General features: G+C 45.9%; 2 protein-coding genes and 1 non-coding gene across 5 annotated transcripts in view; 2 read left to right on the top strand and 1 right to left on the bottom strand.

Moving 5' to 3' along the window:
* The first annotated feature begins 362 nt into the window (after window positions 1-362).
* On the top strand, window positions 363-14,802 carry LOC145363682 (uncharacterized). 3 transcript variants are annotated; one of them, XM_080218902.1, is made up of 4 exons: window positions 3,674-4,456; window positions 4,604-4,711; window positions 8,695-9,489; window positions 13,616-14,802. In XM_080218902.1, exons 1-4 carry the CDS (start codon window positions 4,122-4,124, stop codon window positions 14,541-14,543), a joined length of 2,166 nt encoding a protein of 721 aa, XP_080075028.1. In that variant the 5' UTR covers window positions 3,674-4,121; the 3' UTR covers window positions 14,544-14,802. The 3 variants fall into 3 exon arrangements, with proteins under 3 accessions (XP_080075027.1, XP_080075026.1, XP_080075028.1); XM_080218901.1 differs by lacking the exons at window positions 3,674-4,456; window positions 4,604-4,711; window positions 8,695-9,489 and adding exons at window positions 363-535; window positions 2,305-2,397 and having other exon boundaries at window positions 13,501-14,802; XM_080218900.1 differs by lacking the exons at window positions 3,674-4,456; window positions 4,604-4,711; window positions 8,695-9,489 and adding exons at window positions 1,094-1,164; window positions 2,305-2,397 and having other exon boundaries at window positions 13,501-14,802.
* Window positions 14,803-20,051: 5,249 nt separating this feature from the next.
* Window positions 20,052-20,243, top strand: LOC145335654 (U2 spliceosomal RNA). Its single transcript, XR_013885287.1, has one exon. It is a non-coding gene; the product is annotated as a U2 spliceosomal RNA (small nuclear RNA).
* A 5,030-nt stretch (window positions 20,244-25,273) lies between these two features.
* LOC145363646 (uncharacterized) overlaps window positions 25,274-27,913 on the bottom strand; it is a 15,875-nt gene continuing 13,235 nt past the window's right edge. The window contains exon 2 of the mRNA XM_080218845.1: window positions 25,274-27,188. Coding sequence (XP_080074971.1) covers window positions 26,502-27,188 — 687 coding nt within the window. The 3' untranslated portion in view covers window positions 25,274-26,501. The remainder of the gene's footprint in view (window positions 27,189-27,913) is intronic.

Genomic DNA, 27,913 nt, shown 5'->3' with positions numbered 1-27,913 from the left:
GCTCAACCCCCTCAACTCCGGTATCAGCCTAGTAAACCTCCTCTGCACTCCCTCCAAGGCCAAAATATCTTTGCGCAGGTGCGGTGCCCAAAACTGCACACAGTACTCCAGCTGCGGCCTCACCAATGCCCTATACAGCTGCAGCAAGACCTCCCTACTTTTATATTCAATCCCCCTCGCTATGAAGGCCAGCATCCCGTTCGCCTTCCTGACCACCTGCTGCACCTGCAAGCTGGGTTTTTGCGACTCATGCACAAGGACCCCGAATGATTCATTACTGAACAGATTATTCTGACATCTCCTTTCAAACTCTGATCCTCATCCCCTCAAAGTAAACTCTCAATGTCGTGGTGGGTAGGCCGGGTGGGGTTGTTCCCTTAAAGGGACAGGGACCTCCTCTTCTTTTCGAAACATGTCTAAATATAATCAGAGTTATCCTGCAGTACAGCACTAATGGGGACAGGTATTTCAGACACAAGCAGCAAATATCTTACAGGAGAGGCAGTGATTCACTGTGACTCAGCATTAATGGATGGTGAGTATTCATTACAGCAGGGACCAGAGTCTGAGGGTATAAACTGCTGAGTTTGCTTTCAGAATAATTTCTTCACAATCTGACAAGTTTAAGTTTATTTATTATTATCACAAGTAAGCTTATATCTACACTGCGTTGAAGTTCGTGTGAAAAATCCTCTAGTCACCACACTCCAGCCCCTGTTCGGGTACACTGAGGGAGAATTTAGCATAGTCAGTGCACCCAACCGGCGCATCTTTTGGGCCAGTTTCTTACTGGGGGTGTGGAGCACCCCACCCCACTGCCCCTAACGCTGCCTCCGCTTATCCGCCGAAAGATGAGACAAACAAGCGGCCGTCCCTGGAGATGAGCCGCACTGCGCATGTCCAATGTCACAACGCCCAATGACGGCTAAGCCGGACCAAGAGGAAAAAAAAGGGGCGGGGCTGGAGGACCGTGCGGCGGCAGCGGCTGGTCTTCCAACCAATCGGAGTGAACGGGGGGGGCGGGGCGGAGCTGGAGGACCGAGCTGCAGCGGCTGGTCCTCCAACCAATCGGAGTGAACGAGGGGGAGGGGGGGGGACCTCGGGCATGCGCAGTGCCGATAATGGCGACAGACGGTTTGGAGTCGGATGGGGGATCAATGGAAGGTGAAGAGCGGCGAATGTGGCGGGAGGGTGGAGAGGATTCGGGAACATGTTGTTCAAATCCCGGAAAAGAACGCCCCTGTCTCCCCGTTTGTACCAAATCGAGCCGCAACGGGTAGTGCTGGGCCTGGGCTGACTGCCTCCATTCTGTAGGTGGGAATGTCAGTCAGTGCGCATGTGTCAGGCCATTCGGCCCATCCAGGCTGGCCTGTCATTCAATGGTTCATCTGATCATTGCCTTAACTCAATTTTCCTCCAGCCCCAACCTCCCCGGGGGATGGGAGGTCTGGAACTGAGGGGCGTGGATTTGGGGCGAGAGGGGAGAGAGATGCGGGGTGGTCCAGAGGGGTGATTTTTTTTCACACGAAGGGTGGGGAGTGCCTGAAACAAGCTGCCAGAGGTAGTAGTAGAGGCAGGGACAATTTTGTTTTTTAAAAAGCATTTAGACAGCTACATGGATAAGATGAGTTTGAGGGATATGGGCCAAGTGCAGGCAATTGTGATCAGCTTAGGCTTTTCAAAAAAAAAAGCCTGGCATGAACAAGTTGGGCCGAAGGACCTGTTTCCATGCTGTAAACCTCTGTGACTCCCCAACCCACCGCTCCTTTGTAGGTAAAAATGGTGTGCAACACAGCCCTGAACATACCCAATAAATTCCCAATATACTCCAAAAAAGATTGCACATATCGGCTACCATCTATACTCAATGAGCCAGCGTCCATTGCTCACTGAAGGAGAGAATTCCACAGGCTACTGGACCCCTGAGCAAAGCGATTTCTCCTCATCTCTGTCTTCAACTCTTAGTTTTAAACTGTTCCCTTTGAGGGGAAACATCCTTTCAGCACTTATCCTGTCAAGCACCCACAGAATCTTATATGCTTCAATTACATCATTTATCTAAAATCTTATGGGTGTATATACACCCTGCTCAATGTTTCCTCATTTAAAAAAAAACCTTCATGCCTGGAATCAGCTCAGTGAAACTTGTCTGAATGACTTCCAATGTAAGCGTCTCCCATTTTACATAATCCTACACCCTTTTACAGGGGGTTAAAAGGGGAGCAATCTCAAACCAAGAAAAATATTTGTCTCTTATTTTTGAACCACAATTCGACACATGACTCTCGTAATGTCCTTTTCCAGGGAGTTAAAAGATTTGAAGTCTGTGATTTCTCTGATTCCAATGCTTCTGGTATCTTTCCAGCTGCAGCAGGAGGTTTTCAAATAGTTCCAGAAGTGAGTATTATTGAGCATTCATCTACAATCCAGTGCTTTTAGTGCTATGCTCTGTTATTTGTGCTCTGTTCTATGTGTCAGGCTGGTCTGACTCCTTTTCTTTGGATCTGAATCCATATCCATTCATTGCTCTGTTTCACATCTGCCCTCTCTGATTACCTCTCTGTCATTGTTTAACTCTGTATTTCTCTAGTAGTAGATTTATTTTAACCGTGTTTGGCATTTTACCGTTATTTTCTTGCAACTGTTTCTAAATGAAACTTTCACTTTTGCCCACCCTTCAGCTATGTGCTTCTGATGTACCATCTTTATCTTCCTATGGTCAGGAATTATTTTTCCTGCATTTGAGATCATTTCTCTTTTGCTCATTAGCTGATATTAAACATCAAATCGGCACCATATTTATTCTCTGGAATTGAAGATTTGAGGTTACTATCAGATTAGCCATGATTTTATTAAACGGTGGAGCAGGCTTGAGGGGCTGAATGGCCTACGCTTGATCCTGATTGTATATCCAAATTAATTCTGCACGTCCTGATATTTTAACTCTGTTCTCTTGCCACTAGCTAACAAGTTAAGTATTTTCAGTATTTGCTCTTTTTATTTCAGATTTTCAGCAACCACAGTACTTTGCTATTATTTTGGTGCAGGCGTTTGTCCCAGAACCGAGTCTGGAAGCAGAGATTGACCAATTAAGAATGACTTGTATTGGGGCGGGTGTTGGTTGTGGAAGTTGATCTGTGTTTTCCAGTTACACACACACTTTTTCACAGTGCTGGTGTGAATGAAATGTGTCACACCCACGATGCCACAATTAGATCAGTACAGATATCTCAGAGGGTTGTGTAATGGAGAAGATTTCAGACATGGGGCGTTAAGTCTAGAGGTACAGGGTCGGGAAACTCAGTTGTGGGTAAAGGATGGCAGTAATGTTGTGAAATTAATTTCACTTCAGATGGTTGCTCGGGAGAAGGATAGAGCGGTTAGGGAGTGAAGTTTGTATCAGGGCAATCTCTCTCATATATGTGTGTATATATTATATATATATAGTGTGCATCTCTCTATCACTCTCTATCTGTCTTCACTGTGTCCAGAGTCTTGTGAAGGGCAGAACAGGTAGCAGGTTCCCTCCCCTGAAGGATGTTATTGAACCTGTCTGATTTTTATGACAATCCAGCAGTTTTCATGGTCACTTTTTCCTAGTGCTGGCCCTACGAATGACCAGATTCATTCAGCTCAATTTCACAACCTGCCTTTGTGCTCTTGTGGGTTCTCTCTCATGCCCTTTTTCCTGTTTTAAATCAATCTCTCAGTGTTTTAGAAGGGAAGGATTTGCAGTCAGGAAACTGAAATCATACATCACATCAAAATCTGACAGGGTCACCTAATTTATCACAACCTGAATTTCATCGGATTTTGAACGTGGAAGGAAAAAGCACCGTTCACGGTGGAGAGAGACTGTATGTGTGTTCTGTGTGTGGACGAGGCTTCAGCTGGTCATCCGCCCTGTTGAGACACAAGCGCAGTCACAACAGGGAAACGGTGTGGAAATGTGGGCACTGTGGGAAGGAATTCACTCATTCATCTGCCCTGCAGAATCACCAGCGATTCGTAGTGGGGAGAAACCATTCACCTGCCCCGAGTGTGGGAAGGGATTTACTCAGTCATCCTACCTGTAAACCCACCAACGTGATCATATTGGGGAGAAGCCAGTCACCTGTTCCATGTGTGGGAAGGGTTTCACTCGGTCATCACACCTGCAGACACACCAGCAAGTTCACACTGGGGAGAGACCATTTACCTGCTCCAAGTGTGGGAAGGGATTCACTCAGTCTGGCAGCCTGCACTTACACAAACTGACTCACACTGGGGAGAAGCCATTCGCCTGCTCAGAGTGTGAGAAGGGATTCACTCAGTCATCTGACTTGCTGATACATCAGCGTGTTCACACTGACGAGAGACCTTTTAAATGTCCAGACTGTGGGAAGTGCTGTAAAAGTTCCACCCAACTGATGTCCCATCAATGTGTTCACACGGACGAAAGACCATTCAAGTGCACTTACTGCGGGACTGGGTTCAGGAGATCAACAAAGCTGACTGTGCACCAACGAATTCACACCGGGGAGAGACCATTCACCTGCTCCGAGTGTGGGAAGGAATTCACTGATTTATCCACCCTGCTGAAACACCAGTGCGCACACATTGGGGAGTGTGGGAAGGGATTCACTCAGTCAGCCAACCTGCTGAGGCACCAGCGAATTCATACTGGGGAGAGGCCATTCGCCTGTTCCCAGTGTGGGAAAGGATTCATTGAGTTATCCAATCTGCTGAGACACCAGCCAACTCACGAGTAACAACCACGATTTGGTTTTACTGTTTACCACATCCATGTTCACTGGGATCCGGGTGTTTTTCTTCCTCTTCTTCCCATTTTATTTGGAATCACCACAAAGCTGCTTCACCATCTCCTCCTGTCAGTCACCATTCCTCTTCCAATCCCCAGCCCCACTGTGTATTTCTGTCTCTGTCCACCATCTCTTTCCATCTGGTCATAGACAGTCCTCCTCTTCTTGTTCCTCCCATGTCCATCATTCCCCTCACCACATTTCCTTCCTCAGTCTCCATAACAGATGTCCAGACCATTTCAATCTCTTCTCCACTACATAGAAACATAAAAACTAGAAGTAGGAGTAGGCCATTCGGCCCTTCGATCCTGCTGCGCTATTCATTATGATCATGGCTGATCATCGAATTCAATATCCTGATCCCTTTAGTCCCAACAGCTATATCTGATTTCTTCTTGAAATCACAATTTTTGGCCTGAATTACTTTCTGTGGTTGTAGATGCTTTTTTTTTAAAGTTCAGTGATAATTTTCTATCACAGAATATTCCACTGCACACCTTCCAATTACTCCAGCCAGAGCTAATCTGTTTCTTCATTTCCAAACTTGCATCTTTTCCCTCACTGACCCCAAGTACTTGAAGCTACTCATATTCTTCAAGTCTTCATCCATAATCTTTACTCCTTCACTTTGATCCCCTTCCCTGATCTCAACCTGACAGTCCAGAAATTGGATCTTTCATTCACTAACCTCCTGGAGGGAGGAAAATCTGCCGTTCTTACCTGATCTGTACAGACTTGAAACGTTAACTCTGTTTCTCTTTCCACAGATGCTGCCAAACCCACTGAGTTTTTCAAGGATTTTCTGTTTTATTTCAGATTTCCAGCGTATGCAATATTTTCCTTTTATTTAATACAGTCTTCTTACTGCATTGACCTTCCCAATATTTCCCTATCATTTGTCTTAAAAAATGTTTTTGAGCTCTGTTTCTGCTTATGTTAATAAACTCAATCCCAATCATATGTGTTAATAGTCTGGATAAAAGTCAAATAAATCAGCTTTGTGTTGGAACAGGCAATGTGATTAATCATGTTAATATCTCGAATGCAAGTTACTTTTTAAAACATCCTTGCTATCCCCATCTCCTCCATTCTCGCCAAAGCAGCGAGTGTGAGGAGCTCATGTAATCATAAAATCCCTACAGTGTAGAAGGAGACCATTCAGCCCATCAATTCTCATCAACTCCCTGACAGAGCTTATTACCTCAGCCCTATCCTTGTAGCCCCATGCATCCATCATGGCCAATCCACTCAACCCACATATCTTTAGATACTAAGGGGCAATTTAGCATGGCCAAGCCACCTAACCTGCACATCTTTGGACTGTGGGAGGAAACCGGAGCCCCCACAGCAAACCTCAACCCTGCAGACTCAGGAAGAACATGCAAACTGCGCAGCCAGGCTGGAATTAAACCCGGGTCTCTGGCGCTGTGAGGCAGCAGTGTTAACCACTCTGCCCCTGTGCTGCCCCATTGTCACTAAGATTGAGACAATCTGATCAGCTGCCTCTGCTGCTGCTTTCCTCCCTTCCACTAGTCCAGCTGTTCAAAATTGTTGTGAAGATCTGCCAGCCCTGGCCCTAAACTGACATCTTTCTTTACTTTCTCTCCATCTACCCTATCCCACGGTGCCAGTGACCCGGGTTCAATTCCAGAACGGCTGTGCAGTTTGCATGTTCTTCCTGAGTCTGCAGGGTTGGCGTTTCCTATGGGTTTGCTCTGGTTTCCTCCCACAGTCCAAAGATGTGCAGGTTAGGTGGCTGGGCCATGCTAAATTGCCCCTTAGTATCTAAAGATATGTGGGTTGAGTGGATTGGCCATGATGGATGCATGGGGCTACAAGGATAGGGCCTAGGTAATATGCTCTGTCAGGGAGTTGATGCAGACTTGATGGGCTGAATGGCCTCCTTCTACACTGTAGGGATTTTATGATTACATGAGCGCCTCACACTCATTGCTTTGGCGAGAATGGAGGAGATGGGGATAGCAAGGATGTTTTAAAAAGTAACTTGTGTTAGGGATATTAACATGATTAATCACATTGCCTGTTCCAACATAAAGCTGATTTCCATCTCCCCTTATCCCCTCAAGAATTCATCTTGTCCACGAAACCCACCTTCTGTTCTATTCACTCTTTCCCACTACGCTGCCAACCACCCAGGGAGTTCTGGAGGAGGGTAAGTTTATGGAGAATGGGAGATCAGTCAGGAGAGCGTTGGAATAGTCGAATCTGAAAGTAACGAAGGCAAGAAATTGAGCAGAAAATGAACTGAGACAGGATGGATCTAATTGTCTTACAGAGGTGAGAAGAGGTAATATTAGAGATGGTGAGGATATGTAGGCAAAAGCTCAACTCAAGGTCGAATAGGAAGTGAAGGTTGCAATTGGTCTGGTTCAGACTTTGGTCAGGGAGGAGGATGGTGTCGCTGTTGAGGGTGACAATGTTTGTGGGGTGCACGGTGGTGGAACTTGTAGACTTTAGTATTAATCCTGCACCTGGAAACTAACTTGTGATTCCTCTGCCAAGGCATCCAGACCGCTCTGTTCCTCAGAGTTCTGCAATTCATTTCAATAAAGTGCTGCTTTTCTTTTGTTTCTGTCTGAGTGGACAAGTTCACATTTCCCCACGTTATGCTGAATCACCAGTCTAATACTTGTGTTATTGGGAATGGTTGGGCATGTACTAATTGGAGTTTAGAAGAATGAGAGGTGGTCTTTTTAAGTTTAAATTTAACTTGTTAGTCTCACAAGTAGGCTTACGTTAATACTGCAAAGAGGTTAATGTGTACGTCCCCTGGCCGCCACACTGCGGTGCCTGTTTTCGTACAGAGAGAGAATTTAGCTTGGCCAGTGCACTAACCATCATGCCTTTTGGACTGTGAGAGGAAACCGTAGCTCCCGGAGGAAACCAACACAGACAAGGGAACAGTGTGCAAACACCACACATACAGTCACCCGAGCTGGGAATCGAACCCAGGCCCCTGGCGCTGTGAGGCAGCAGTGCTAACCACTGTGTCACCGTGCTGTCCAAGGTAGCTTGACAGATGAAGAGAGGATGTTGTCCCACACTGGCAGAATGCCAATATGAAGGGTTTCTCATTTCTAATAGAGATGAGGAGAAGTTTCTTCCCACAAGCGGGTCTTTGGAATTCTCTTCCCCAGGGAGCAGGGTGAGTTAGACAGATTTTTATGCACAAGGGTTATAGCCGATAGGCAGGAACGTGGAGTTAAGGGCACGATTAGATCAATCGTGATCTTATTGAATGGAAGAGTAGGCTCAATGAGCCAAATGGTCGTCCTACTTTCCATGATGTTATGGTCTCTGTGTTGAGGACCAGAAACATTATGTATTGACCTGTCAGTCAACATGAATTAGCACCTTCAGGAGCATTGGAGGTACAGCAGATTGAGAATGGAGGAAAAAATAGATTTACGGCTTTGGGGGAATGAGGGGACAGAATGTTCCACAGAAACTAAAACACTGTTCTGAATTTTTAATCCTACACTAATAGTGGTGACTTCTGTAAACTCCTTTTACAGGATATTAGAAGGGGAGAATTTTGAGACAGAAATCTCAAAACCAACATCACATCAAGATCTGAGTCATTCAATTCACTAGGACGTGAAACCATCGGCCATTCTAACATCAGTCTGACTGGAAAAGCACCGAGACACACACGCACACACCTGATTGAGAGTGTTCCAGTGAACTGATTGTGGAAAGAGCTTGAACCAGTTACACAGCCTGGAAATACATGGCAGCATTCACAGCAGGGAGAGACTGCAGTACCCGTGTTCTGTGTGAGATTTAACTGATTGTTTAACCTGTAGAGTCACAGGGACACCCGCCCCATGGAGAAACCGTGGAAATGTGGGGACTGTGGGAAGGGATTCAGGTCCCCATCTGAGCTGGAAACTCATCGACGCAGCCACACCGGGGAGAAACCGTTCATCTGCTCCAAGTGTGGGAAGGGATTTGCTCAGTCGTCCACACTGCTGACACACCAACAGGTTCACAGTCGAGAGAGGCCATTCACCTGCTCTCAGTGCGGGAGGGGATTCACTAATCCATCCCTTCTGCTGAGGCACCAGCGAGTTCACACTGGGGAGAGGCCGTTCGTTTGCTCTGACTGTGGGAAGGGATTTAAAGATTCCTCCACCCTGCTGACACACTGGCGAGTTCACACTGGGGAGAGACCTTTCACCTGCTCAGACTGTGCGAAGGGATTCAGTGATTTGTCCACCCTGCTGTCACACCAGCGAGTTCACAGCGGAGAGAGACCATTCAGATGCCCCCAGTGTGGGAAGAGATTCACTCAGTCTTCAAATCTGCAGAAACACCAGCGCGTTCACGAGGGGCTGAAGCCGTTCGCTTGCTCCGAGTGTGGGAAGGGATTTCGTGATTCATCCCACCTACTGAGGCACCAGAGAGTCCACACTGGAGAGAGGCCGTTCACCTGCTCAGAGTGTGAGAGGAGATTCACTCACTCATCCACCCTGCTGACACACCAGCGAGTTCACTCTGGGGAGAGGCCGTTCACCTGCCGCGACTGTGGGAAGGGATTCGCTCAATCTTCGAACCTGCTCAAACACCAGCGAGTTCACTCCGGGCAGAAACCGTTCACCTGCTCTGTGTGTGGGAAGGGATTCAGTGATTCATCGCACCTGCTGAGACACCGACGGGTTCACAAGTGACCGCAGGATTGGATTTTGCTGTTGTTGCTGCTATTTATCACATCCAGGACATGTTCGTTCTGACAATTAGTGAAGTGAGGGGGTCGGTGGGTTTTGCTCTACAGCACTGACCAGTCCCATGACTTCGAGTGGGCTGATATTCTTTGAGCCTGGGAGAGCACATTTCCACTGATGTGCTCCACAGAAGCAGATGTGGTGTATTCATTTTAGCCTGGATAGTAGATAGGGAAAAAGAACTATCACTACAAGCGTCTTGTCTTTCACCCATCCTCGTCCTGAGGATTGGGCGCGCCAGGAACAATTTTTTTCCACTGATTTCTCAGCTGCCTGTCCCATCGAGATGCCAGTCCACATTCTGATATTATCCACCCTTGCCATCTCAGGCCTTCCTTGCACACGTTTTCCAGGTGTTTTGCCTCACGCTCCTTCTTTTTCCAAACACTCATAGAGAATCATTACAATCCCCAGAGTACAGAAGGTGACCATTCGGCCTATCAAATCTGTACCGGCCATAATCCCACCCAGGCCCTATCCCAGTAACCCCACACATTTACCCTGCTCATCCCCCTGCCACTAGTGCCCCTGCGATTCGGATTGGCGGTTGGTGACTAGTGGAGTGCCCCAGGGATCGGTGCTGGGGCCTCAGCTATTTACCATTTATATAGATGATCTGGAGGAGGGAGCCGAGTGCAGGGTGTCGAAATTTGCTGATGACACAAAGACAAGTGGAACGGCGAGTTGTGTGGAAAGTCTGCAGAGGGACCTAGATAGGCTGAGTGAGTGGGCGAGGACCTGGCAGATGGAATACAATGTTGGCAAGTGTGAGGTTATTCACTTTGGTAGGAATAATGGTAGGATGGACTACTACTTACAGGGCGAAAAGCTGCAGCATGCTACGGTGCAGAGGGACCTGGGGGTCCTTGTGCATGAGTCGCAAAAACCCAGCCTACAGGTGCAGCAGGTGGTCAGGAAGGCAAATAGGATGCTGGCCTTCATAGCGAGGGGGATTGAATATAGAAGTAGGGAGGTCTTGCTGCAACTGTATAGGGCGCTGGTGAGGCCGCCGCTGGAGTACTGTGTTCAGTTTTGGGCGCCGCACCTGCGCAAGGATATTTTGGCCTTGGAAGGAGTGCAGAGGAGGTTCACTAGGCTGATACCGGAGTTGAGGGGGTTGAACTATGAGGAGAGGCTGAATAGACTGGGCTTGTACTCGTTAGAGTTTAGAAGGATGAGGGGAGATCTCACTGAGACATATAAGATAATGAAAGGGATGGATAGGGTAGAGGTGGAGAGGTTCTTCCTGCTCAGAAAGGACAGCAGGACTAGAGGGCACAGCCTCAAGATAAGGGTGGGGGGGGGGGGGGCGGGGGTGCGCAGTTTAGAACGGAGTTGAGGAGGAACTTCTTCACTCAAAGGGTGGTGAATCTCTGGAATTCTCTGCCTGTTGAAATGGTGGAGGCTACATCGCTAAGTATATTTAAGACGCGGGTAGATAGGTTTTTGGTAGGCAAGGGGATTAAGGGTTATGGGGAGAAAGCGGGAAAGTGGAACTGATCCACTTCAGATCAGCCGTGATCTTATTGAATGGCGGGGCAGGCTCGAAGGCTTAGATGGCCTACTCCTGCTTCTATTTCTTATGTTCTTATGTCAATGTTGTACGGGCAATCAACCTAACCCACATATTGTTGGACTGTGGGAGTGCGAATACTTCATTCATTGCGCCTGCGCCAGGGTTCCCAATATTGAGTTCAGTTTATTTATAAGAATGCATTGAGCTCATCAGGAAGGCGTGCTTTGGAGCTCGTGATTTTACATGCCTTCAGCTTGTAGCCATTATGTCTTGCAGACCTTGCCATAGTTGGCGGGGGTCGGTGTGGCCAGCCTGGGATTCTAGCTTGGTCCAGTATTGCCTTTTAGCATCTTTGATGGATCTCCTTAGATCGTATCTGGTAACAAGAAAGTTAGATAAAAGAGAACCAGTGGACATGATTTATTTAGATTTTCAGGAGCTTTTGACAAGGTGCCGCATGGAATACTGTTAAATAAATTAACTGCCCATGGTGTTTAAGGGTAAGATACTGGCATGGATAGAGGATTGGCTGACTGGCAGAAGGCAGAGAGTGGGGATAAAGGGGTCTTTTTCAGGATGGTAGCTGGTGACTAGCGATGTGCCTCAGGGGTCAGTGCTGGGACCACAACTTTTCACAATATACATTAACGATTTGGAGGAAGGAACTGAAGGCACTGTTGACAAGTTTGCAGATGATACAAAGATATGTAGAGGGACAGGTAGTACTGAAGAAGCAGGGGGGCTGCAGAAGGACTTGGACAGGTTAGGAGAGTGGGCAAAGAAGTGGCAGATTGAATTCAAATGGAGAAGTGTGAGGTTATTCACTTTGGAAGGAGGAATGGAGACACAGACTATTTTCTACATGCGAAAATGCTTAGGAAATCAGAAACACAAAGGGACTTGGGAGACATTGTTCAAGATTCTCTAAAGGTTAAAGTGCAGTTTCAGTCGGCAGTTAGGAAGGCAAATGCAATGTTAGCATTCATATTGATAGGACTAGAATATAAGAGCAGGGATGTACATCTGGGGCTGTATAAGGCTCTGGTCAGCCCCCATTTAGAGTATTGTAAGCAATTTTGGGCCCCATATCTAAGGAAGAATAAGGTCCAGAGAGGGTTCACAAGAATGATCCCTGGAATGAAGGGCTTGTCCTATGAGGAACGGTTGAGGATGCTAGATCTATACTCGTTGGAGTTTAGAAGGATGAGGGGGGATCTTATTGAAACTTACAGGATACTGCAAGTGGACGTGGAGAGAATGTTTCCACAAGTAGGAAAAACTGGAACCAGAGGGCACATCTTCAGGCTAAAGGGACGATCCTTTAAAACAGAGATGAGGAGGACACCAAGACAGTGGTGAATCTGTGAAATTCTTTGCCGCAGAAGGCTGTGGAGGCCAGGTCATTGAGTGTCTTCAAGACAGCGATAGATAGGTTCGTGATTAATAAGGGGATCAGGGGTTGTGAGGAAAAGGCAAAAGAATGGTGATGAGAAAAATATCAGCCATGATTGAATGGCGGAGCAGACTCGATTGACCAAGTGGTCCAATACTGCTCCTATGTCTTATGGTCTTAGTATGAGTTGAGGCTGGGATGGATTTGGACAATGTCACTGAGATGGAAATAGGCAGTTTTGATGATGATGTGTTTGGAAGCTCACCCTGGAGTGAAATATTTCATCATGGCTGTGAACAGGCTGGTTCTGGCTCCAACAGGGAGTGGAGTTTGTAGTGGGGACTGAAGACAATGGCTTCAGACTTCCCAGTATTTATATGGGTGAAATTTCTGTTCTTAGTCCTGGATGTCAGACAAGTCAGAATGGTGTGTGAGTTGGAAGGGAACTTGGAGCTGATGATGTTCACATCTACCTGCTACCTTGGGTCCTCCTTGATGGTGAAGGTTGAGGGTTTGGGAGATTCTGTCAAAGTTCTGCCTAGTTGCAGATGTGTAAAATTCCTCTCCTTCACCCCTGGCCTTTCCTATTTCTCTCTGTCTCCTCCCACAGCGCCCAGCCTGGATGGCAAGTTTCTTTCTGTGAAGGACATTGGTGAATTATTGGAACAAAAACAGAAAATGTCAGAGAAACACAGCAAGTCTGACAGAGTCTGTGGAGAGAGAGTAGAGCCAATGTTTTGAGTCCGGGTGACACTTGTCGACAATGGGGCTTGCAGACTCGGGACGTTGACCCTATTCTCTCTCCACAGATGCTGTTGGACCTGTTGAGTTTCTCCAGCATTTTCTGTTTTTATTTCAGATTCCAGCATCCGCAGCATTTTGCATTTATCTTAGTGAATCAGTTGGGTTTCTCGTGACAATCCAAAACCTTTCGTAGTCACTTTTTCCTTGTGTTGGCTCCAGATTCATTCAGCTCACTTTCACAACCGTTGTATTTTTTGTGGATTCCCTTACTCTTTTTTTCTGTTTTAATCAATTTCACAGGATTTTAGAAGATGAGGATTCAGACAATATATCAGGACCTGATGGAATCGGCCAGTTTATTGTAACCTGAATATCATTGTATTTTGAACATGGAAGAGAACAGCACCGTTCACAGTGGAGAGAAACTGTACGCATGTTCTCTGTGTGGACAAGACTTTAACCAATCATCCAGCCTTTCGGAGCACAGTTGCAGCCACAACAGGAAGAAAATGTGGAAATGTGGGGACTGTGACAAGGAATTCAACTACCCGTCCCTGTTGGAAACTCATCGGCGCAGTCACACTGGGGAGAGACCATATACCTGCTCCCAGTGTGGGAAGGGTTTTGCTCACCCATCCACCCTACTAAAACACCAGCGAATTCACACGGGGGAGAAACCGTTCACCTGCTCCCAGTGTGGAAAGCGATTTGCTCACTCGTCCAATCTGCTGAAACATCAGCGAATGCACACCGGAGAGAGACCGTTCACCTGCTCCGTGTGTGGCAAGGGATTCACCCAGTCATCCAACCTCGCGTTGCACAAGCAAATCCACACTGAGGAGAAGCCGTTCACCTGCTCCCAGTGTGGGAAGGGATTCAGCCGGTCATCAAACTTGCTGACACACCAGAGTGTTCACACTGGGGAGAGGCCGTTCACCTGCTCCCAGTGTGGGAAGGGATTTGCTCACTCGCACACCCTGCGGACGCACCAGCGAATTCACACTGGGGAGAGGCCGTACACCTGCTCTGTGTGCGGGAAGGGATTCAACCAGTCATCCAACCTGGCAATACACAAGCAAGGGCACACTGGGGAGAGACCGTTCACCTGCTCCCAGTGTGGGAAGGGATTTGCTCACTCAGCCAATCTGCTGAAACACCAGAGAGTTCACACTGGGGAGAGGCCGTTCATTTGCTCTGTTTGTGGGAAAGGTTTCGTTCGCTCATCCAACCTGCGGTTACACCAGCGAGTTCACACTGGGGAGAGACCGTTCATCTGCTCCACGTGTGGGAAGGGATTCACTCAGTCGTCCACTCTGCAGACGCACCAGCGAGTCCACAAGTAACTATTGTGATTGGATTTTTCTGTTGAATGATTCATTGAGTAATTCTACGCCTGTTGAGACATCACAGCAGTCACTTCGATTAGACTTATTATCTGCTCTGACTCTTGGGGAAAGCAAAATACTTTCAAATTAAATATATGCAAACTGAAGGCATTGATTTGATGATTATGAATGTAAATAAAGAGACATGTACTAACATAGCGTGACATTAGGAGGTAGATATCTGTAATGTTTCACTTTGTAAATAAACCTGCACCAAATAAAGATTGGCTCCAACTTCTTCCTTCACTATAAGGCTCTCAAGGTTATAACACGATAAGAGAGAATGTTTTCTCAGGGTGGAGATTGGAAACCAGAAGAAAGTATATTTCAGACAGAAGTTAACAATTCAAGCAGTTTTTGTGAGAAATGGCTGAAAGCGAGTGCGAATTGTCAGGGTCAGATTACCTGCTGATGCCCTTGGAGTCTGAACCACGTGAAAGTGGAGATGTGGACACGGGTTACATCCCTACCAAGGGGGAAACAAGGTCTGACCTTGGCTTGTCACCACCCAGCAAAAGGAAACGCAGAAGCAGTGTATTTTGTGAGCTGGATGTCCATTAGTTGGCAACCGATAAAGGCTTGGATCTTCTGTTTGGGTTCAGTGATGAGATTGGCAAGATAGATGATCTACTGGATGGTTATGAAACACGGTTAGACTTTGACAGGTTTTGTAAAGGGGAGGGGGGGGTGAAAGCGGCTTTAGCAGATCTGGATATCACAACAAAAGACAGATTGGAACAGCACTAATAAACAAATGAACTCCAGGAATGACTGGGGATCAATTAACAAGTGCTTCAAGTCTGACTCAAAATAACATCATGTGATGAACTTCCCAAAGTGGAAAATTAAGGGTTTCGCAATGAGACACAGCACAGAATTCTGAGAAATTAGAGATAGCACTAAATCCAAGGTAGAGACATACAAATTGGCCAAGGGCAACAACAGACCTGAGGATGGGGAGCAGTTTAGAATTCAGCAAAAGGAGGACCAAGGGACTGATCAAGAAGAGGAAAATGGAATATGAGAGTAAGCTTGCAGAGAACATAAAAACGGACTGTAAAAGTTGCTATAGATATGTGACGAGAAAGAGATTGATGAAGACAAATGTAGCTGCCTTGCAGTCAGAAACGGGGATTTATAATGGGGAACAGAGAAATAGCCGACCAACTGACTGCTTACTTTGGTTCTGTCCTCACAAAGGAGGACACAAGTAATACACCAAAAATGTTGGGGAACACAGGGTTTAGTGAAAGGGAGGAACTGATAGAGATCAGTATTAGTAGAGAAAAAGTATTGGGGAAACTGATGTGATTGAAATCCTATAAATCCCCAGGACTTGATAATTTGCATCCCAGATTACTGAAGGAAGGTGTCTGAGAAAAAGTGGATGCATTGGTGGTCATCTTCAAGGTTCTATAAACTCTGGAACAGTTTCTACAGGTTGGAGGTGCAGCTAATGCAGCCCCACTATTTAAAAAGGGAGGCAGAGAGAAAACAAGGAATTATAGACCACTAAGCCTGACACTTGGAGGGGAATATTCAAGAATCCATTTTCAAAGATTTTGTCGCAAAACATTTGAAAAACAGTGGCAGGATTGGACAGAGTCAGCATGGATTTAGGAAAGTGAAATTGTAAGAACTAGGAGCAGGAGTGGGCCATCTAGCCCTTCGAGCCTGCCCCGCCATTCAATAAGATCATGGCTGATCTGAAGTGGATCAGTTCCACTTTCCCTCTTTCTCCCCATATCAAAAGTCATTGTGCTTGACAAAAACTATTAAAATTCTTTGAGGATACAACTAGTAGAGTTGATGAGGGGGAGCCAGTTGATGTGCTTTATTTCAACTTTCAGAAGGATTTTGAAAAAGTCCCACATAAAAGATAATGGACTATGATTTAAATGTTGAAAAAAATGCAACATGCTGCTGTGCAGAGGGACCTGGATGTCCTTGTGCAGGAATCTCAAGGAGTCGGTTTGCAAGTGCAGCAGGTAATTAAGGTAAATGGAATTTTGTCCTTCACTGCTAGAGGGATGGAGTTTAAAAACAGCGAAGTTATGTTGCAGCTGTATAAGGTGCTGGTGAGGCCACACTTGCAGTACTGTGTACAGCTTTGGTGTCCCTGAGAAAGGATATACTGGCACTGGAGGGGGTGCAGAGGAGATTCACGAGGTTGATTCTGGAGTTGAGAGGGTCGGCTTATGAGGAGAGATTGAGTAGACTGGGACTATACTCATTGGAATTCAGAAGAATGAGGGGAGGTCTGATAGAAACATATAACATTATGAAAGGAGTAGGTAAGATAGAAGCAGGGACTTTGTTTCCACTGGCAGATGAAACTAGAAATAGGGTCATGTCCCCAAAATAAGAGGAAGCAGATTTAGGACTGAGTTGAGGAGAAACATCTTCACACAAAGGGTTATGAATCTGTGGAATTCCCTGCACAGTAAAGCAGTTGAGGCTACCTCATTGAATGTTTTTAAGGCAAGGATAGATAAATTTTTGAACAATAAAGGGATTAATGGGCGGGCAGTTAAGTCCATGATAAGCTGAGTCCATGATAAGATCAGCCATGATCTTATTGAATGGTAGAACAGGTTTGAGAGGCTAGATGACCTACTCCTGCTTCTAGTTCATGTGTTCTTATGTGTAAAATTAAAGCACATGGGATTGGGTTAATGTGTTGAGATGGATAGACAACTAGTTGGTAGACAGGAAACAAAGAGTAGGAATGGCGGCACAGTGGTTAGCACAGCTGCTGCACAGCCCCAGGGACCCAAGTATAGTTCCCGGCTTGGGTTACTGTCTGTGTGGAGTTTGCACATTCTCCCCGTGCCGGCATGAGTTTCCTCCCACATTCTGAAAGACGTGCTGGTTAGGTACATTGACCTGAACAGGTGCCTGTGACGACTAAGGGAATTTCACAGTAACTTCATTGAACATAAGAACATAAGAAATAGGAGCAGGAGTAGGCCATCTAGCCCCTCGAGCCTGCCCCGCCATTCAATAAGATCATGGCTGATCTGTCGTGGCTCAGTTCCACATTCCCGCCCTCTCCCCATAACCCTTAATCCTCTTGCCTATCAAAAACCTATCAACCCGCGTCTTAAAAATATTTAGCGAGGCAGCCTCCACCACTTCAACGGGCAGAGAATTCCAGAGATTCACCACCCTTTGAGTGAAGAAGTTCCTCCTCAACTCCTTTCTAAACCGCCCCCCCTTTATCTTTGTGTCCTCTAGTCCTACTGTCCTTTCTGAGCAGGAAGAGCCTCTCCACCTCTATCCTATCCATCCCATTCAACATCTTATACGTCTCAATGAGATCTCCCCTCATTCTTCTAAACTGTAATGAGTACAAGCCTAGTTTATTCAGCCTCTCCTCATAGTTCAACCCCCTCAACTCCGGAATCAGCCTAGTAAACCTCCTCTGCACTCCCTCCAAGGCCAAAATATCCTTGTGTAAGTGCGGCGACCAAAACTGCACACAGTACTCCAGCTGCGGCCTCACCAGTGCCCTGTACAGCTGCAGAAAGACCTCCCTACTTTTATATTCAATCCCCCTCGCTATGAAGGCCAGCATCCCATTCGCCTTCCTGACCACCTGCTGCACCTGCAAGCTGGGTTTTTGCGACTCATGCACAAGGACCCCGAGGTCCCTCTGCACCGTCGCATGCTGCAGTTTTTCACCACGTAAGTAATAATCCTTCCTACCATTATTCCTACTAAAGTGGACAACCTCACATTTGCCAACATTAAATTCCATTTGCCATTTCCTGGCCCATTCGCCCAGCCTATCTAGATCCTTCTGCAGACTCTCCACACCCTCCGCACAATTTGCCGTTCCACCAATCTTGGTGTCATCAGCAAATTTCGACACCCTACACTCGGTTCCCTCCTCCAGATCATCTATATAAATGGTAAATAGCTGAGGTCCCAGCACCGACCCCTGGGACACTCCACTAGTCACCAACCGCCAATCCGAATAGCACCCATTGACCCCCACTCTCTGCCTCCTATTTGACAGCCAATCCTCTATCCACGCTAATACCCTACCCCCAACTCCATGCCCCCTGACCTTCTGTAATAACCTCTTGTGAGGTACCTTGTCAAACGCCTTCTGAAAATCAAGAAACACCACATCCACCGGCTCTCCTCTATCCACCGCCCTAGACACATCCTCATAGAACTCCAATAAATTCGTCAGACACGACTTCCCCTTAACGAAACTGTGCTGCACCTGCTCTACCAAACAATTCTCCTCAAGATGCCTCGCTATTTTCTCCTTGATCACGGATTCTAACATTTTTCCTACAACAGACGTTGAACTAACCGGCCTACAATTCCCTGCCTTTTGCCTGCCACCCTTCTTAAACAACGGCGTAACATTAGCCGTTTTCCAATCTTCTGGCACTTCCCCGGAATCCAGCGACATTTGGAAAATAATCACCAAGGCAATCATTGCAATGTTAATCTAAGCCTTACTTGTGACTAATAAATAAATTTTTCCAAAACTTTTTTAGAATGTCAGGAAGTGACTAATGAGGTACTGCAGGGGTCAGAGTTGGGACTTCAACTCGTTACTACATATATATTAATGATTTAGATGACAGAACTAAATGCAATACCTCCAAATTTGCAAATGACACAAAGCAAGGTGGGAGGGTGAGATGTGAGGAGGATGCAGCGATCCTTCAGTGTAATTTGACAAGGTGAGTGAGTGGGCAAATGATTGGCAGATGCAGTATAATTTGGATAAATGTGTGGTTATCCACTGTGGTAGTAAAAATGACAAATTACTATCCAGTTAGCCACATAGTAGGAGGGGAAAATATGCAAAACGACCTGGGTGTTCTTGCACACTAGCCACTGAAGGTTAGCATGCAGGTGTAAAAGGCAGTCTCTCTTCCCCTTTACACTGTCCTCAATCATAAAATTCATACAGGGTCCACCCCTGGTGCTTTAGCACATACACCACATCCATGGCGGTCACCGTTTGGTGCTTGGCGTGTTCAGTGTAGGTCTCTGATCACATTCTCCAAAAAACACCATCAACACCCCGCGGACCTCCTCATAGATCAGGCTGGAGATAGGCTTGATGCCTCCACGGTGAGCCAGGTGCCTGATGGCAGGTTTGGTAATGCCTTGAATATTGTCGCAGAGCACCCTTTATAAGCCCTTTACCACCTCTCCCTGGGGAAGCCAGGAGAAATCGAATGAGAGAAAAGTGAATTCCTCAGAGCCACCTGGGGTGAAACTATGATCGAGCGGGTAGTTCGCTCAAGATGAGGCTAGCCCATTGCACTTCAGGTGTGCTGACACCTGCGATGGCCCCAAATGCAGGATACTCAACTGCAAAATTTGTGGTGGGGGGGACTGCGTTCGCGCTGTGTGGTGCTGCAGCTTGGTGGGTTAAAGCACTTGCCTAGTAAACAGGAGATCCTGAGTTTGAATCTCAGTGATGTTCTTTATATCGCTTCTCGGCCTTTTGGCTAAGATCAAGTGTAGTATCAACATGTTGTACTTGGTTGAAGTCATTAGGTTACACTTTAGCTTCATTCGAAGCAATTTTTAAAAGCGGCATCTCGGCCTTTTGGCTAAGATGCAACTGAGATCAAGCCTTGGAGGGGGAGCTCTGCCTACTCCAATCAGCTTGGACCATGTAGATCAAGCCCAAGACAGGAGGTGAGAGCCCTGTCTTGCCAGCTTGGATCGGGAATGTCTCAACTTGTTGAGACTCTGAATTGGACTTGATTGGATTGAATTGGAATAAAAACATAAAAAAAGGGAATGGAGTGAGAAAAGAAACAAAGGAATAAAAGTTGTGCCTGGAGTAGCGGGGCTGCTGACTGATAGAAAAATAAAACAATCAAAGAAAAATAAACAAAATAGGCTGAGTTTATAGAATCATAGAGGTTTACAGCATGGAAACAGGCCCTTCAGCCCAATTTGTCCATGCTGCCCCTTTTTTAACCCTAAGCTAATTCCAGTTGCCCGCATTTGGCCCATATCCCTCTATACCCATCGTATCCATGTAACTGTTAAGTGCTTTTTAAAAGAAAAAATTGTACCCGCCTCTACTACTACCTCTGGCAGCATGTTCCAGGCATTCACCACCTTCTGTGTGAAAAAACTGACCCTCTGGACACTTTTGTATCTTTCCCCTCTCACCTTAACCCTATGACTTCTAGTTTTAGACTCCCCTACCTTTGGGAAAAGATATTGACTATCTAGCTGATCCATGCCCCTCATTATTTTATGGACCTCTATAAGATCACCCCTTAGCCTTCTATGCGCCAGAGAAAAAAGTCCCTGTCTATCCAGCCTCTCCTTATAACTCAAACCATCAAGTCCTGGTAGCATCTTTTCTGCACTCTTTCTAGTTTAATAATAACCTTTCTATAATAGGATGACAAGAACCGTACACAATAACCCAAATGTGGCCTTACCAATGACTTGTACAACTTCTGCAAGACGTCCCAACTCCTGTATTCAATGTTCTGACCAATGAAACCAAGCATGCTGAATGCCTTCCTCACCACTTGTCTACCTGTGATTCCACTTTCAAGGAACTATGAACCTGTACGCCTAGATCTCTTTGTTCTGTAACTCTCCCCAACGCCCTACCATTAACTGAGTAAGTCCTGCCCTGGTTCAATCTACCAAAATGCATCACCACGCATTTATCTAAATTAAACTCCGTCTGCTATTCATCAGCCTACTGGCCCAATTGAGAGTTTACTCTCAAGAGTAAAGAGAGTTTATGCTTTGAAACTATTGGACTAAGTGACGAGTCCAGAAGGCTGTAAAATGTGAGTGTGGGTGGTGAATGGATGAGCTATGAGGAGAGGCTGAATAAACTAGGCTTGTACTCGTTAGAGTTTAGAAGAATGAGGGGAGATCTCATTGAGATGTATAAGATGATGAATGGGATGGATAGGATAGAGGTGGAGAGACTCTTCCCGCTCAGAAAGGACAGTAGGACTAGGGGGCACAGCCTCAAGATAAAGGGGGGGTGGTTTAGAACGGAGTTGAGGAGGAACTTCTTCACTCAAAGGGTGGTGAATCTCTGGAATTCTCTGCCCGTTGAAGTGGTGGAGGCTGCCTCGCTAAATATTTTTAAGACACGGGTTGATGGGTTTTTGATAAGAGAGGCGATTAAGGGTTATGGGGAGAGGGCGGGAATGTGGAACTGAGCCACGACAGATCAGCCATGATCTTATTGAATGGCGGGGCAGGCTCGAAGGGCTAGATGGCCTACTCCTGCTCCTATTTCTTATGTTCTTATTATGTTCTTATGGGAGGATCTTTTGGACCTGCTCTGGACCCTGGTTAAACCGTAATCTGTAGATTCAGGATGGGTGTGGCTGAAGGGGTAGGTGGGGGTCACTCTGACTGCTGACTGATCTTCTCTGGTCTTGTCTGTGCTCAGGTGGCCCTGGAGAAGGATATTCTATTGGGACTTTGTTGCTGATTTTGGTCTTCTAGTTCTATTGAACCACATGTTTGGGTGAAGGACTGGAATTGTCTTTTCTGAATTTGTATCCTGCACTGATAGTTGGTGTCAGTGTCACTATCTTACTCACCATTTCTACCCCTCTTCAACTAAAGAAGACATTCAGACTTGAATGTTAACTCTGTTTCTCTCTCCACCAATGCTGCCAGACCTGCTGAGTTTTTCCAACATTTTCGGGGTGCTTTTTTTTCCAGATTAGCGGCACCCGCTCTCATCTCAATAGCCTGATTTAAGATGCCAGGATTAAGTCCATCAGGACCCCAGCCTCTCCCCAGTGTGAACTCACTGGTGTACAGTGAGTTGAGATGGTCACCTGAACCCAGGCTCACAGTAAAAGCATCTGAATGGTCTCTCGTCAGTGTGAATATGCTGGTAAGATATCAGTCCTCCACAACTTTTATAGCAGTTCCCACAGAGTGGGCATTTGTAAGGTCTCTCCCCAGTGTGAAACTACAGTGTTTTCAAGGTGGATGATTGAGTGAATTCCTTACGTTAGGGTCCTGGACCAGAACTTCTAAATTATATTACAAAATCAAAGTAGACCCCAACAATTTTTCTATTTTGGCATAAGTGTGAGGGTAGGATGCTTCACTCCAGATATGATTCCACTGACAAATTAGGGATCTTTGATGGTAAAACAAATTTTATTAATGAAAGTTTAAACATAATTCCAACAAATGAAACAGCTTTACTTTTAACAAAGAGTCATAGAATCCCTCCAGCGCAGAAGGAGGCCTGTTGAGTCTGCACCAAACAAAATCCCACCCAGGCCCTATTCAATTAACCCTTCACATTTACCCTGCTAATCACCCCAACACTAGGATTAATTTAGCATAGCCAATCAACCTAACCTGCACATCTTTGGACTGTGGGAGGAGCACCAGGAGGAAACCCATGCAGACACAGAGAGAATGTGCAAACTCCACACAGATAGCGACCTGAGGCTGGAATTGAACCCGGGTCCCTGGTGCTGTGAGGCATCAGTGCTAACAGTCGAATACATTTAAAAGTGAATGGAAAGAACTTTAATTTCTAACTTATTTCAGTTCCAAATAAGCAACATGCCTCTTACCAATGTAAATGCCACTTTAAATAGTTAGCAACCATAAATATACTTGCTATAACGAGTATAGACTGCCTTGAAGCTTCCAGAGAGAAGACAAGTTTCAGAGCAGCTTGTGGAAACCCTCTATCAACAAAAAGTCCTCGATGAGCTTCCAGCTCTGACGGGTAATTGAAACTCTCTTCATGGTCTCCCCATTTTCACGGTTTTGAAATCCAGTCACAGTAGTTAGTTGTGAATTCGCTGGTGCGTCAGAAGATTCAATGAGGTAACGTACCCTTTCCCACACTGCAAACAGGTGAACGGTCTCTCCCCAGTGTGAACCTGCTGACGTAGTGCTAGTTTAGACAAAAAAAGAACAAAGAACAGTACAGCACAGGAAACAGGCCCTTCGGCCCTCCATGCCTGTGCCACTCATTGGTCCAACTAGACCATTCGTTTGTATCCCTCCATTCCCAGTCTGCTCATGTGACTATCCAGGTAAGTCTTAAACGATGCCAGCATGTCTGCCTCCACCACCCTACTTGGCAGTGCATTCCAGGCCCCCACCACCCTCTGCGTAAAAAACATCCCTCTGATATCTGAATGACGACTGATTGAATCCCTTCTCACACACACAGAGCAGATGAATGGCCTGTCCTCTGTGTGGTTTCGCTGCTGTATTGCTAGGTTGGATGAGTGATTGAATCCTTTCCCACACACACAGCAGATGAATGCTTTCTCCCCAGTGTGAACATCGCTGGTGCGTCATATCACAAAACTGATTTAAAACGGAAAAAGGTGAATGGAAAATAACCCACAAAAATGCAACGACGGGGTGTGAAATTGAGCTGATTGAATCCGGTAACTTGTGGGGCCGGCCTGAGCTGCTGGATTGTCATAAAAACCCAACTGGTTTGCTGGTGTCCTTCAGGGAAGGAAACCTGCCACGTGATCTGGGTCTACACAAGACTCTGGGCACCGTGAGTGGAGACAGAGAGAAATAGGAGTGACCGGACATGAAAGAGAGGGATTTGAAACACCTACAACTTGATGAGAACTTTGAAAGAATCTCCCAAACCCTCAACCTCCAACACGTAGAAGGGCTAAGGTAGCAGGGAGATCATCACCTCCGAGTTCCTCCAACTCATATCCTGACTTGTCTGACATCCAGTGCTAAAAGAACAGAAATTTTGTCCATATAAATCCTGGGAAGAATGAACCCATTGTCTTCAGTCCCCACTATGAACTCCACTCCCTTGCCAGCAATTCTATCCCTCTTCCTGGCAACTGTCTGAGGCTGAACTAGGCTGTTCACAACCATGGTGAACTACTTCATCCCAAAGTTGAGCTTCCAACCACATATCCACATCATCAAGACAGCCTATTTCTACTTCAGTAACATGGCCCGACGCCACCCCAGTCTCAGCTCATCTGGAACTCTCATCCATTCCACTGCGACTTGAAACTCAGGGTGTAAGATGCATTTTCTCAGGTGTCCTCCTGGGGTGTTCTGCATTTTGTTGAATCTCACTCAACCAATACACAGACAGCGAAAGACAGTATATAGTTAAAGAACTAAAAGGAATTTATTTGCTAATGCATGCATCAGGAGAGAGACACAGTCAATGAGGATTGACTGTCCTCGCAGAACTAATATTGCAAGGTAAAACTATTATATTCTGAACATTTCAGTCTTCTCAATCAGAGTGGAGGGCCCAATCACAATATTTTCTATTATTACCTAAGCCAATAATGTTCCATCTGTCAATGGGAATAGGCGATTATTAGCTTATTGCCCATGTAGGTTCCTTCCCCATTACCTAGAAAACCTAACCTACGTCATTACCAGTAACCAAGGCCATAACTAACACCTGCGAATTTTAATGGGTGAAAGGAGTCACCTTTCGTTGGAACTGGGGCCTCCTTCATCAGATTGAGACACTGCTCCAGCCTCGCTACCCATGAACAGATTTATTCCCTTAAATACCAGGCTTTTAAACTTGCCTTTCCCATATCCAGAAACAGATAACAGAAGCTGCCTTTCTGTGGTCCATTGTATTAAAAGCCTGTCTATCACTGTTGCCATTATGCTGCATTCGGAACAAAGTTGGCCACGACACAATACATATATATATATATATGTTGAAAATACAGTTCAATCTTATAATACTTGGTTAATTTGTGGTTATTCAGTTTATAATATCTTTGCATTTTTGTTCCAGGCACATTGTGAATTCTCAGTCTATATAATGTATACCTCACTTTATATTTATCTTAACCTAGTTTATTTATGTTATATACAATTATATATTTTATACACATTACATATATCTCAGCACTTTATTACCTTAACCTAGTTTATTTATTTTAGTAAAAATAAAGCTAAAAATTTTATAGTACCCCCCCCATCAGTCCGTGATTGCAGAAATTGAACAGTGACAGGAATGGAGTCAAGATAGTCTAGTCCCACAATGCCTGACACTCAATCTGTCGTCCTCAGTTAGAACAGAATATGTCACTGGATGTAGCTGTCTCGGCCATGTTCAAGCCCACACTGCCTCCTTGAACTGCTACAATGCCTGAGGTGTAAGTACACCCACAGTGCTGTCAGGGAGGGATTCCAAGTTATCCATTTCAGACTTTCATTGGACTGCAGATGGATACCAGATTGATATATTCCATTCAATCACACCCAAGGTGAACTTCTCAAATCCCTTTATTGTCCAGGACAATATGTTCACAATCTCTTTCAAATGGAAATTAAACATCCCCATTTGATTTCAGGTATTGACATATTCTGTTAGTTTGTTCTTTATTGTCAATATTGTTCCCCCTTGGAGCAAAGGAGGTTGAGGGGAGATTTGATAGAGGTGGACAAGATTCTGACAGGTTTAGATAAGGTGGACAAAGAAAATCTGTTCCCATTCGCTGATGGGACAAGGACGAGGGGGACACAGATTTAAAATTTTGGGTCTGAGATGCAGGGAGGGGTATGTGAGGAAGAATATTTTGATACAGTGAATGGTAATGACCTGGAACTCACTGCCTACGAGGGTGGAAGAAGTTGAGACAATAAACAATTACAAAGGAAAGTGAATGGACATTTGTGGGGTTTCAAACAGAAATGCTGACTAAATATCTCTGACCTTCCTAACACCCTGTGATCCTTGTGAAATTTGAAACCAGGTGTTCGCAACAAGACTCAAAGAGCATCAGCCCACTGGAAGCAAAGTTGAGAGACCGGCCAGTCCAGCAGAAAGAAACCCTCCGACTCCCTCCTTTACCAACTGTGTGAATGAACAGAATGCAGTCCTGGGTGTAATTGAGAACAGAAACAATAACAGCAGAATCCACCCTGGAATCACTTGTGAACTTGTTGGTGTCTCAGCAGGGCAGATGAAACACTGAATCCCTTCTCACACTGAGAGCAGGTGAACGGCCTCTCCCCAGTGTGAACTCGCTGGTGTGTCTGCAGACTGGATAATTGAGTGAATCGCTTCTCACACTGAGAACAGGTGAATGGTCTCTCCCCAGTGTGAACTCGCTGGTGTGTCTGCAGACTGGATAACTGAGTGAATCGCTTCTCACACTGAGAACAGGTGAACGGCCTCTCCCCAGTGTGAACTCGCTGGTGTATCCGCAGGTCCGATAACCGAGTGAATCCCTTTCCACACTGAGAGCAGGTGAATGGCCTCTCCCCAGTGTGAACTCTCTGGTGCGTCCGCAGGTGGGATGACTGAGTGAATCCCTCACCACACTGAGAGCAAGTGAACGGTCTCTCCCCAGTGTGAACTCGCTGGTGTGTCTGCAGGTTGGATAACTGACTGAATCCCTTCCCACACTGAGAGCAGGTGAATGGTCTTTCCCCGGTGTGAACTCGCTGGTGTCTCTGCAGGTGGGATAACTGAGTGAATCCCTTCCCACACTGAGAGCAGACGAATGGTCTCTCTCCAGTGTGAACTCGCTGGTGTATCTGCAGGCTGAATAACTGACTGAATCCATCCCCACACTGCGGGCAGGTGAACGGCCTCTCCCCAGTGTGAACTCGCTGGTGTGTCCGCAGGGTGGATAACTGAGTGAATCCTTTCCCACAATCAGAGCAGGTGAACGGTCTCTCCCCAGTGTGGCTGCGGCGATGAGTTTCCAGCAGAGATGGGTAAATGAATCCCTTCCCACAGTCTCCACATTTCCACGGTTTCTCCATGGTGTGGATGTCCTTGTGACTCTCCAGGTTAAACAATCAGTTAAATCTCACACAGAACACGGGTACAGCAGTCTCTCCCTGCTGTGAATGCTGCCATGTATTTTCAGGCTGTGTTAAAGCTCTTTCCAGTCAGTGCACTGGAACACTCTCACTCGGGTACGTATGTGCCTTGGCATTTTTCCAGTCACATTTATGCAGAAAAAATGTCTGAAGCAGACAGAACAGAAAAATATTTCTTCTTTTGGATTGAAAGGCCAATGGTATTCAGGTCCAGATGAACTGCATGACTGTCAGAATTTGACATGACATTTGTTTGAGATTTCTGTCTGTAAATCCTCACCTTCTGATATCCTGTGAAAGAAATTTATAAAATGCATCATTGTCAGCACAGATTAGAAATTCAGAACAGACAATTCTACTTTCTATGGAACATTCTTTCCTCTTTCATTCCCCAAAAGCTGTAAATCTCCATCCCAGACACTCTCCCTCCATTCTCACTCTGCTGTATCTAATATTCACCCTCCCAATTTTCCTGAAGGGGCTCATTGAGGCTGATTGACAGATCCGTG

Source organism: Carcharhinus amblyrhynchos, unplaced genomic scaffold (genome assembly GCF_965287045.1).
Source record: "Carcharhinus amblyrhynchos unplaced genomic scaffold, sCarAmb.v2.hapA scaffold_39, whole genome shotgun sequence".
Lineage (NCBI taxonomy): Eukaryota > Metazoa > Chordata > Chondrichthyes > Carcharhiniformes > Carcharhinidae > Carcharhinus > Carcharhinus amblyrhynchos.
Note: the sequence above shows the minus strand (reverse complement) of the source record. Positions and strands in the feature narration are given on the sequence as shown.

Bases quoted from the DNA above. Each gene is read 5' to 3' on its own strand.
- LOC145363682 (XM_080218902.1), top strand. From the start codon at position 4,122: ATGTGTGGGAAGGGTTTCACTCGGTCATCACACCTGCAGACACACCAG. The intron at 4,712-8,694 runs GTTATCCAATCT...GAAGGGATTCAG, and splicing joins TGTGGGAAAGGATTCATTGA to GTCCCCATCTGAGCTGGAAA. The intron at 9,490-13,615 runs GTGACCGCAGGA...CACCGTTCACAG, and splicing joins AGACACCGACGGGTTCACAA to TGGAGAGAAACTGTACGCAT.